The sequence below is a fragment of the Pseudogymnoascus destructans genome (assembly GCF_001641265.1).
Source record: "Pseudogymnoascus destructans isolate 20631-21 unplaced genomic scaffold scaffold_45, whole genome shotgun sequence".
NCBI classification, from domain to species: Eukaryota; Fungi; Ascomycota; class Leotiomycetes; order Thelebolales; family Thelebolaceae; genus Pseudogymnoascus; species Pseudogymnoascus destructans.
Window position 1 is genome coordinate 57,256 of NW_020167563.1, and position 12,599 is coordinate 69,854.

A 12,599-nucleotide genomic window follows, 5' to 3' on the forward strand; every position below is an offset into this window, starting at 1 on the left:
GCAATACTACTCAACAATTGCTACAACCCTCTATGATGGTCCCCCTTTCTTCTCGAGTTGCCGTTCGTAGTGACGATTGTCAATCTTCTGAGCCAATTCAATCATCTCTCTAAGGTCATCTTCATTACACGTCATTGCTCCTTAGTTACTGGGCCGATATGACCACATAGCATATCTCTACAACCCTCTATGATTCATTACATGACATCACTCCTTAGTTACTGGGCTAATACTACACATGACATATCTCTATCAACTAGAGGCCTAGGAACATGAATGATAGCTCCAAAAGCTTCTACAACCCTCTATGATTCATTACACGTCATCGCTCCTTAGTTACCCACAAGATTGGTTAAGTTATGACATAATTTGTCTATAGGGGTACTCTGACCTTGGACCTCCTTTCACTTCCTATAGGCTAGGAACTTAGGAGATGGTTCTATGGGATTCTCTTACGTCGACTACAGTTACCAAGCCTGGTTAGTCATGGAAAGTCTTGGAAAATGAGAGAACTACACTCCTTTATCATAATAGGATTGCCCTTTCCTTAAGAAAGGGCAAGCAGACAATACAGTAAATCGACTATCACATACTTCCACGTCTTTTCCAAGCTTCCAAGCATTGATCTTGTTACTCCTTGTTTCTGAAAAGTCAGTGAGGTGCTAACCTCTTGACTTATCCCTGAGTTCTGAGACTCAACATTTGTTACAACTTGTCTAAACCACTCCACTACATCATACACCTGATTGCTGTGTTGTGGAATAGTCTAAGCTACGACCCTTTGGCTCTTTTTCCTAAGACAGTGTGTTGTCTTAGTAAAATCATCCCTTCCTTGGGTGGCTAGATTCTCACATCTGGTGCACCCACCATTACAATATGGCCTTTTTGAAGCAATTTAGCTGGCAATATACCAGCTCAATTGCACGGTAAGTCAGTGGTCAATTGAGACCCCAAAACCTCCTCCCCCTTCCCTTCCTCCCCTCCACCACAGAACCCCACTGACACCTCCCAGGCTCCCTCCCTCCTCCAACCCCCTCGAAACCCCCCTCGGAAGCCCTCGCACGAGGCAAAAACTCCCCTGCCTCCCCTGCCCCTGCCCCTGCCTCCTATGATGGCCTCGCTAGCTGAACTTGCTGCCCCTGTCGACAGTAGCGAGTTCCTCGACTTGGACGCTTGGTCCCGCGCCCTGGATGACTGGGCCGTCAATGAGTAGTTCTCCTGGCAGCTCCAGAAGAGGGACAAAGACGGGGCAACCGCCGTTTGTGCCTGGCGTCCTCAAGGATGCCGGGCTAGCCAGGATCACGGAGGACTTCTGCCACTTGGGGCAGTCGTTGCAGCTGTGCTGGACTTGGTCCGCACACGCTGAATGTAAGAACACAGGGCACCCAGCTCACAGTAATAGCATATGAGAGTGCGAGTCGGAGGCTAAACGGATGCTATCCTATAGGTCTACTACGAAGGATACAAAAAAGATGAAGGGGGAACCCCGTGTGTCAATTCCCTTAAGTACCCGAAACCCATCCGACTCGGTTAGCCCACCCCAATGATCACACGTGACCAGGGGGAACCTCATGAGTCATTTACCTCAAGTACCCGAAACCCATCTGACTCAGTTAGCCCGCCCAAATGATCACACGTGATCCGCAGCTACTCAGAGTCTGCTACTTAGAGTGAGGGACAAGAAGGCATCCTTACATGCTGCGGCACCTGTGGCGAGCCTGGGCATAATTCCAGGACTTGCCGCAGGCCTAATAATTGGCCCGTTCTCATATGAGAACAGGGGGGTATACGGGGGGGTTTACAGCCCGTTCTCATATGAGAACGGGGGGAGTTTCTAGATTGGGCTTGGGTGGGTCACGTGGGATGGAACTGGGTATATAGAATTTATTTTATTGTTTTACTGGGTATATGGAGTTTTTGCCCATATATATATTATCTATATACTCTATATACTAACTATAGCTACGAATAATGTGAATTAGGGCTAAGTAACTAGCCCTAGCAACTTCCTTCCTCCCTCTCTAAGCCTACTTAGTAATGCATATGCTAATATTAACATTGTTAACGACATTAATATTAGCAACAGTCTGCCTCTTATAGCAAGACTAAGCCATCACCTACCTACCAAGTCTCTCTAGACTCGTCTTAATACTAAGACAAGGATTTTAGTTATTAGAGACGTAACAGTTTAGCCCTAGATCTCCTAGAAGGCATTCTAGAAGAGGATCTAGAATGACCTCTAGAAGGAGACAGGCTAGGATTACATTAGTGTAGCCTGTCCTGTTACTAATATTATTAAGAGATGGAAATAGAAGCTAGTAGTAGTAGGGAGTAGGGAGGAGGATAGCTCCCTAGAGTATAACATCATTATTAATGACTAGATTAATTAATAATGATGCTAAAGTTCTTTAGTTGTAGAATAGAGCTTAAGGGCCTGTAGACATAGACATAGAGAACTCCCTTTCCCTTGGCTAGGATTTAACCTATGTATAGTATAAAAAGGACTGGCGTATTACCACCCCCTCCTTAAAGCTCTAGAAAGTAATCACTCTCTCTAACAACAACAACAACAACAATAATAATAGCAGCAAGGGCAGTAGCGATGCTACCTCTCTTCCTCCTCCCTCTCCTCTTATAGAGAATGACGCCTCCTAATCCAAAACCCTAGATATATCTATAATGCTACTTCCTATCTAATAGGATGTATAGAGGTTTCTTACATAAGGTTGACTTAACAGAGGAGGCAGGGGACTAAACACAAAGGCTTTCTTAGTAACATGTTATATTATTGTAAAGAATACTATATTGAGTTGAGCACAAAGATCCTATCTAAGGAAATACTATCTACTTATATAGTGGTGTCATGCTAAAGGGAATAGTTAGAATAGTAGACTTCCTTACTATTCCTGCTATTCTCTTATGTGTAGGGAATAGTAGGAATAGTAGACTCCCTTACTATTTCTGCTATTCCTGCTATTCCATCATGTACATGCCCTAGGGAATAGTTAGAATAGCAAACTCTCTAGCTATTCCTACTATTCCTGCTATTCTGTCACGTTACTATAGTCTAGCCCTACTAGCCCTATAACCATGACATTACGTTACAGTAGCTGTAAGAATATCCTCCTCTTCCTAGCGTTGTTGCTAGTCCTAAATGCAGACATCCTAATCCTAGTCCTAATCCTAGTCCTAAGTGTCCTAAATTAAATTAGGCTTCTAGACTAGCTTCTGTTAATTCGTCTCTGTATATTCTATAAAAGCAAATAATATAGAGGAAAGCTAAGAGCAAATTGAAGTATGCTCTTAGCTTAAGGGACTAGAAAATGGGTTAGCTAAGGTCCTATAACTGTTAAGGGCAAAGGAGGGAATAGGGATAGAAGAACAAGAAAGGGAGGAACTAGATTAGAGGTAGCAGAATGAAGGAGAAGAAGAGGGAGTTTAATTTAAATACTCCTCTAGTTAGTAGAGGAGATCTAAACTTCTAACTTGTCTAGTTCCTACATAGACAAGTGTAGCAATTAGTAAGCAGCATAGCAACGGCAAAGTATGCTGTAACTAGCTGCCTCTTAGCCTTTAGTCCCTTGCTAAAGGCTATATAGGTCCAAAGGACTTAAACATGCCTAAAGGCATGCTTAACAGCAATCTAGACAGAAGAGAGTCTTTAGTTGAAGGCTCTCTTGTTAGGCAATAGGAGATGGCAGCTAATATAGTGTGTCTATAGTAGCATCACCCTATAAGCTGCCTAATTGTAGAATTGCTATATACAACAAGTAAAGGGTGATTTCTAATTAGGTTCTAAAGAGGGGTCTCTAATTTAGAGACCTGCTACACCTTCTAGTCATTTACTAGTCTAACAATAGACTAGTAAGGGACTAGACGATAGTGTTAGGTCCTATAATGGCTGGCCACTCTAGCCATGCTGTTAAGCATAGCTAGAGTAGACAGCAGAACCCCTAAAAGGTCCCATCTACAAAACCCTAGATCCTCTCCCCTCCTCCTTACACCTTAAAAAGCTTAACATAAACTGTCTACTGTCTAGGATATACAATCCTTATAAGGACAATGTAGAGGGCTGTTTTAAGGGAGGGGCAAACTCTATGTTGCTCATTAATCTAGCAGATCTCGTCACATGTAAAGCTTGTAGATAGTTAGTAATGTGATATAATAAAGGGAGGGGGGGACTTACTAGAGGATTTGTTCAGTATTGGCTCGGCCCTAAGAATTAAGGCCAAACTTAAACTGCTTATATTCATAAGTAGTTAGTGCCATCACCCTTCTCTAGCACTGTTGTTAGTAGTAGTACACTGCTATAGCAACAGCTGTAAAGGCAATGATATATCCTCTATAAGGAAGGCTGGTGAGAGTAAGGAGGCTAGGTAGTATTCGTAGTTGTAGTAATAATGCAGTAAAACCCTGATATAAGGATACCATTAGGGCCATAATAAAATAAGGATAAACTGGGGTATCCTTATTGTTACGATATCAAGTGCGCCTTGCAGCTCGAGTGAGGGTTCAGGGGTGTGGGGAGCTTTCTGGGGTTGGAGCGAAGTTTTCAGTTGTGGAGTGAATTCTCAGAACTGGTCTCGCTAACGTAAGTCGTGGCGTAACGCGGGGGATGGCGTAACGCGGGGAATTCACCCCGCCGACTTCTGATAACTGTGAATAACTCAACAATGGTTCGCTGTAAAAGCCTGGGTGTTGCTGAGCGTGAAACTTTAATAGCCCAGGCAGTATTAGACGTCCAATCTAAGAAGTATAAGAGTGCATATCACGCTGAGAAAGTGCTGGGGCTGCAGAAGAGTTCAGTGACGCGACGCGTCAATGGAGGTTTGACACGCTCCCAAGCCCGCCAGAAACAGTAGAATTTATCAGGCGCGCAAGAACAGATACTTCTAAAGTGGATTAAAAACCTAACAATCAGCGGCTATTCTCCAGGGCATCGGTTGTTGAAGGAAATAGCTGAAGAACTCCGGTCGCACCGGTCACTCAATTTTGACGACGCGACGCCAAACTTACTTCTACCCCAACCACGATTTTCCCTGGTCGTGACTGGGTACCATGATTCATACAACGACATCCCCTCCATCTGCGCAGATGCACTCGACCATCGAAACCCATTCCTGACGGCCAGGATGTGCTTGATGCTTCGTACGAAGCGGTGAATCAAGTATAATCCAAGTAGATTCCATTGTCCCAATCGAAAATCCGGATTCATCCATGTTATATGTGTTCTCTTGCGTGATTCCAAACTCTTGAACCACCTTGGTGTATGCGTTAAACCATGCCGTAAGCACTGGTTTTGTTGCACCATCCATGTGTACAGTTTCGATCCGTCGCCCAATAGCGACCTGTACATCCTCCCACCCCTCGGGATCTTTAAGGGCAAGAACGTTCTCCAATCATGGATTCCGCCTGCAGTCATCGACCAGTGGTTCTTCTCTGCGAATACGAAAGGCTGGACAAGCAACCTCCATGGGTTGGAGTGGTTAAAACGCATCTTCGAGCCAACAACACGTACAAAAGCAGATGGTCAGCACCGGCTTCTTATATGTGATGGCCACGACTCACACATTAGCGGGAGTTTCATTGCGCATTGCATGCAGAACCATATTGTATTACTGATACTTCCCCCTCATACATCGCACTTACTACAACCACTGGATGTTGCGATATTCGGCCCGCTAAAAAAGCGTCTGACAGCAGCGCTCTCCCCACTCAACCAAGCGCAACTTGCGCGCATACAGAAGTATGAATGGATGGAGGCATACATCCAGGCACGGCTTGATGTATGCAACCATCAGAACATTGAGTCAGCATACTGTGGCGCTGGCTTGTTTCCTTTTAATCCCCAGCGAGCATTGCGTATGCTGCTCAATGCTGAACCATCAGTCGAGGCTGACCGACCAAAAACACCACATCAGTATGATATTTTTGACCGAGTCTTTATCAACAGCTCCCCCCCAGATGGGATGACCTTACGCTCTGCAAATGTGCTTCTTACAACTACGATTAATAGTGGTGGGGTGCTGTCAACACCAGTGCGGACGTACATCCAAAAACTCACAGTTGCGTCAGAGCAACTTCGAGCACGCAGCATTGTCCACCAACTCGATGCCAACAACCTGCGATCAGTTATAAAGCAACGTACGGTACGTACGAAGGGGAAAAGGGTTATTCTGAAGGGTCACTTTCATGTTTCTATGCAAGAGTTGTGTGATGCGGTGATGGAGGCGGAAAAGGTGACACATAACCCAAGTAAGAAAAAGCGCAAAACAAAGGATAAGAACGCCTCCTCAGACATTGAAATTGACGAGTATATTGAGGAAGAAGCAGGGGAACAATCTAAGAGTGACGGTGGATCATGTATTATCGTTGATTGTAGTTAAATTTACAGATTTGTTGTGTTCTCTTCAAATTTCCACCGCGTTACGCCATCCCCCGCGTTACGCCACGACTTACGTTAAAGAGAATCCACTCCACAACAACATAGCTGTATATAGATCGAGTCACTGCTCGAGTGCTCCTCTTCTCTTTCCTTTCTTCTCTAGATTGAGTTTAATTCATAATACCCAACTGGCACCCTATGCCTTGGTGAACCGTGACACTTATCTTAGGGGTCATGAGTTTCAAGACGTATTTTCACAAGTATTGTTCTATTTACATAAAAAAAGTTATCTAGAGTGCTCTGGTTCTTTTTTGAGACTTTTAACATCAAAAGCTCTCTTGTAAGTCTATCTAACACCTTAATATTGTGTGATCTGTCCTCCCTAGCTATCTCAAATCATTATAGAGTCTTAAGAGCACAAATAGCCTTAGATATAGAGATAGGAGGCTCTATCTCTTTGTCTCCCTCCTCTCCTGTTACGATTACAGCTCACAGCTTGTCACAGCTTGTCACAGTTGTTATGGTTGTTATGGTTATTATGGTTGTTATGGTTATTACGGTTATTACGGTTGTTATAAGGATTACGGGTGTAGCCTTAGCCACCAAGGTTACAACCGGCTGCGCTTCAAATCCAAAAGCAGATGATGGAGGATTATGATCATGTCACCCAGCTCTACAATACTACCCTCCAGAAGAGTCGAGAGGAGAAGGCTACATATGATGACAATATCAGCCAGCTACAAGAGGTTATCCAAGCTCATGAGCAGACAATGGCAGGACAAGCTGCTGTTGTGAAATATCTTGAAAATGAGAAGTCAAAAAGCAGCACTACTCGCAATAGAGAATCATGCCGGAAATCCACTAAGATCCCAGACCCTCCTACTCTCACAGATGGAATAGAGCCAGCTTATGACAATTGGAGCATTAAGATAAAGATGAAGCTCAAGGTGAACCTTGACCATTTTCCTACTCCAGCCCTTCAGATGGGTTATGTGCAAAGCAGACTAGGTGGCAAAGCCTCCTCTCACATCAATCCATGCCTTCGATCTACTCAGAACAAGTTTCAAACTGTAGAGGAAATGTTTGAAGTCCTAGACAGAGTCTTCAGTGATCCAGACCGCTGCTTTACTGCACAATGCGCTTATAGAAAGCTCTTCCAAAACAAGGATAACTTTGCTACCTTTTGGGCAGAGTTCCAGAGACTCACTGTTGAACTGGATTACTCAGAGGAGACCCTCATTGATGACCTCCGCCATAAGGTTAATACGATGATGCAGACTGCTTTAATAGCAGAGATAAATCCAAGCTCTCTCCATGCCTTTGCACAAAAGTGCTTACTGATTGATCAGAATATCCAGCAACTTCAAATCCAAGATGCTCGCACTGTCCCTCGAGTTATTCAGCAAGCCTTTAAGCCACAAGACTTTCATGTAATGGGGGTGCACCAGATGTGAGAATCTAGCCACCCAAGGAAGGGATGATTTTACTAAGACAACACACTGTCTTAGGAAAAAGAGCCAAAGGGTCGTAGCTTAGACTATTCCACAACACAGCAATCAGGTGTATGATGTAGTGGAGTGGTTTAGACAAGTTGTAACAAATGTTGAGTCTGAGAACTCAGGGATAAGTCAAGAGGTTAGCACCTCACTGACTTTTCAGAAACAAGGAGTAACAAGATCAATGCTTGGAAGCTTGGAAAAGACGTGGAAGTATGTGATAGTCGATTTACTGTATTGTCTGCTTGCCCTTTCTTAAGGAAAGGGCAATCCTATTATGATAAAGGAGTGTAGTTCTCTCATTTTCCAAGACTTTCCATGACTAACCAGGCTTGGTAACTGTAGTCGACGTAAGAGAATCCCATAGAACCATCTCCTAAGTTCCTAGCCTATAGGAAGTGAAAGGAGGTCCAAGGTCAGAGTACCCCTATAGACAAATTATGTCATAACTTAACCAATCTTGTGGGTAACTAAGGAGCGATGACGTGTAATGAATCATAGAGGGTTGTAGAAGCTTTTGGAGCTATCATTCATGTTCCTAGGCCTCTAGTTGATAGAGATATGTCATGTGTAGTATTAGCCCAGTAACTAAGGAGTGATGTCATGTAATGAATCATAGAGGGTTGTAGAGATATGCTATGTGGTCATATCGGCCCAGTAACTAAGGAGCAATGACGTGTAATGAATCATAGAGGGTTGTAGCAATCATTGAGTAGTATTGCTCTTGTTGTTGGTGTGACAAGCCAAAATATGTATAGTGACTTGTAGGTTTGAGGAGGAGATTTCTAAGTTTGCTCTTGAGTTTGATAGCAAACTGAGTGCAACGAATGTCAGTATGACATTTCACAGTAAGGCTAAGCAGCCTACTACAAACCCACCTGCTGGCTTTAGACCACCAAGACTATATCGTGCACCACATCAGAACCCTGCAACTGAGAAAGCAGGAAGGCCGCTGCTTCCATTGCCAGCAAACTGGACACCGAGCTTATGAATGTCCTACCAAGAATGCTCAAGTCCTTGAAGTTAGCACTTATGATGCTCCACTTTCAGGAAAAGAATAACCTTCAGACAAGACGTCACTGAAGGTGTCATGACAGCCAGAATTGCAACTTCTTCCTCAAGCTTTGGATTAGATCCAGATACTCCATTCATAGTTACTTGTATGATAGAAAAATCAAAAATCAAAGCACAAGCTCTTATCAATACTGGAGCTACTGGAGGAAACTTTGTGAATGCTGTTGACGCAGAACGAATTTGTGAGATAGAAGGCATATCACCAGTAGAGCTTTTAAAGCTACGCCCTATTCAAGGCTTTGATGGAACAGTAGCCCCTCCCATCACTCATGCTATATACCCTCACCTACAGGTCCAAGACCATGTTGAAAGTCTATGCCCTCTATTCATCACCACTGTTGGGAAACATTCTGTCATTCTTGGGAAGGCTTGGATGAAGCAACATGGAGTTATTTTTGACATGGTAAATGACCAAGTCATATTTACTAAAGGTCATTGCCAGCACACTACACCAACGAATACTCAAAATCCAAAACCTACATTACCCCAAGTCAATAAGCAAATACAAGATGACAAAGCTTGGAAGCCAGCCCTCCAGCCTCCTTATAAGAACAAGAACACATGCACTGTCGCAATGATTGGAGCCGCACCATTTAATATGCTTCGGAAGCAGAAGGGAGCTGAGGTTTTTGCAGTATCATTTAAAGATATACTCGCTGAACAGGCAAAGGAGAAAGTGAAGGAAATCGACCCAAAACTGATCCTCCCAAAGAAGTTCCATGAATATCTCGATGTGTTCTCAAAGCAGGCTGCAGATGAACTCCCCCCTCACCGATATGCAGACCACCACATCGTCTTAGAACAAGATTCGAAATTAGGAAATGCGCCCCTTTACAACATGTCAAAGGAGGAACTTGATCTTGTGAAGAAATATATTGACGACAACTTGTCGAAAGAATTTATTGAAGCTAGCAAAGCTCCCTTTGCCTCTCCTGTCCTTTTCATCCGCAAACCAGGTGGCGGACTTTGATTCTGTGTTGATTACCGCAAGTTAAATGCCATTACAAGAAAAGACTCATACCCGCTACCCCTCATCGATGAAACATTGGCTCAGATCACAGGTGCCAAATATCTTACAAAGATTGACATTCGTCATGCAAATCGATCCGTATGCAAACAAAAGAAGATGAAGATCTCACTACCTGAATGAAACCCTTATGGAATACATAAACAAATTTGTTACAGCATATATGGATGATCTTTTCATCTATAGTGCTCATCGATCTGAGCATACCCAGCACGTGCAAATGGGTTTACAGAAGCTCCGCGAAGCTGGACTACAAGCAGACATTGCAAAATGTGAATTCTATGTCCAAGAAACAAAATTCCTAGGGCTTATCATTGCAATCTATGGCATGAGAATGGACCCCGCAAAAGTCCAAACTATACTTGAATGGAAAGCACCAAGGTTGCTCCGAGATACACAAGCCTTCATTGGGTTCTGTGTGTTCTACTGGTGGTTTATAAGAAGCTACTCTACTATTATGAAGCCACTGGTAAATCTGACAAAGAAAGGTCAAATATTCAAATGGAACCAAGCCTGCCAGGCAGCCTTTGAGTTGATTAAGAAGACTGTTACAGAAGCACCCATGCTACAACACTTCGACCGGGACAAAACAGCGTATGTGGAAGCAGACACCTCAGACTATATATCCTCAGGAGTTCTATCACAGAAGGACGGCCAAGGAGTACTACACCCCATTGCCTTCTTCTTAAAGGAAATGACACCTGCTGAGTGCAATTACGAGATCTATGACAAGGAGCTACTGGCCATCATTAGATGCTTCGAAGCATGGAGACCAGAAGTTGAGGGCATAGCAATGCCAGTACAAGTTTTGTCAGACCACAAGAGTCTTGAATATTTCATGAGCACAAAAAAGCTTACTAGGCGGCAAGCTCGATGGGCAGAATTCCTCTCTCGATACAATTGCCAAATCATATATCGACCTGGCAAGCAGAACGGAAAAGCAGATGCGTTAACTCGAAGACCAGGAGATAGACCAGAAGGGAATGAAGAAGATGACCATCAAAAACAACAGCCTCAAACCCTATTACCCCTTGAGAGACTCCATCTGGATCTCGCACAGCAGCTAGAACTCAAAAGTCAAGGGCAGGCACAAGATGCTCAACTTGCACCAATCCTACCACAAGATCAAAGCATCCATGACCAGATTCAAGCTGCGCAGCTCCAGGATGAATTATGCAAGGATACAATCCGAAGACTACAGAACAATGAGCGAGATAGCCCAAATATAGCCTTAGCACATTGCGAAGAGAGAAATGGACTCCTACTCTACCAAAATCGAGTTTGGATCCCAGAAGACGTCCGAGTTAAACTCCTTCATGAGGTTCAGGACCAGCCAGCAATGGGACACCCTGGAATTGGGAAGCTGATTCGAATCATTAAGAGACAGTACTACTGGCCCCGGATGGACAAGACTATCACTCAATATGTGAGGAATTGCCATACCTGCAAGAGATCAAAACCAACCCGGGATGCATACAATGGACTCCTACAACCAATCCCAATTGGAAGCCAACCATGGAAGGACATATCACTTGATTTTATTACAGGATTACCATTATGTGAAGGAAACAATTCTATCCTTGTAGTAGCATGCCGACTTACAAAAGAGCGCCATTTTATCCCATGCTTTGCAGGTAAAGAAGGCACTACAGCAGAAGCTACAGCGAGGTTACTACTCCAGCATGTATGGAAACACCATGGTTTACCAAATTCCATCATCTCAGACAGAGGGCCCCAGTTTGTAGCTGTAGTGTGGAAAATCCTCTGCAAAGTTTGGAAAGTTACAATCAAATTGTCTACAGCCTTCCACCCAGAAACGGATGGGCAAACTGAGAGGTTTAATGCAGAACTCGAGCGATATTTACGGGCTCATGTCAACTATCTCCAAGATAACTGGGTTAAATATCTTTGTATGGCTGAATTCACAGCAAATGCCCTTCCATCAGACTCAACAAAAGTTAGCCCATTTTTTGCAAACAAGGGTTTCGAGCCAAGAATAAGCTTTGATATAGAGGATAGCATGTTCCAAACTGCCCTTCAAGAACATAAGGACATAGCTCAAAACATGAAAGATATTTGGGAATTCCTACAAGACCAGATTGCCCTCTCACAAACCCGAATGGAGCATTTTGCAAATCAAAACAGGAAGCCAGCACCAAGATATAAGATAGGAGACCGAGTCTGGCTTTCTACTCAGAATATCAAAACCCAACGACCCTCAAAGAAACTTGACCATAAGCAAGTTGGTCCATTTCAAATCCTTGAGCGAATTGGGAATGTTGCATACCGACTCCAGCTACCACCAAGCATGAAGACACACCCTGTGTTTCATAGCAACCTCTTACGACTTGACTCAGATGATGCTTTACAAGCCCAGCACCATGAACCACCCCTGCCAATCATTATAGAAGATGAACTTGAATGGGAAGTTGAAGAAATCCTAGATTCTAAATTCCTATGGAAGAAGCTGTTCTATATGGCAGTATGGAAGAACCACCCACCAGACAACACTTGGTATCCCGCTACAAACTTCAACAATGCACCTGAACTCACACAAGCTTTCCCTCGAAAATACCCACAGAAGCCACAATGATCTTACTCTTGATCAGGAGATCAA

The 12,599-nt window shown here is 43.7% G+C and overlaps 1 protein-coding gene across 1 annotated transcript; it reads left to right on the top strand.

Moving 5' to 3' along the window:
- Nucleotides 1-1,111: 1,111 nt before the first annotated feature.
- On the top strand, nt 1,112-1,838 carry VC83_09379 (uncharacterized protein; the record flags this gene model as incomplete). Its single annotated transcript, XM_024472818.1, has 3 exons — nt 1,112-1,209; nt 1,232-1,368; nt 1,648-1,838. 3 exons carry the CDS (start codon nt 1,112-1,114, stop codon nt 1,836-1,838), a joined length of 426 nt encoding a protein of 141 aa, XP_024319640.1.
- Nucleotides 1,839-12,599: the final 10,761 nt, after the last annotated feature.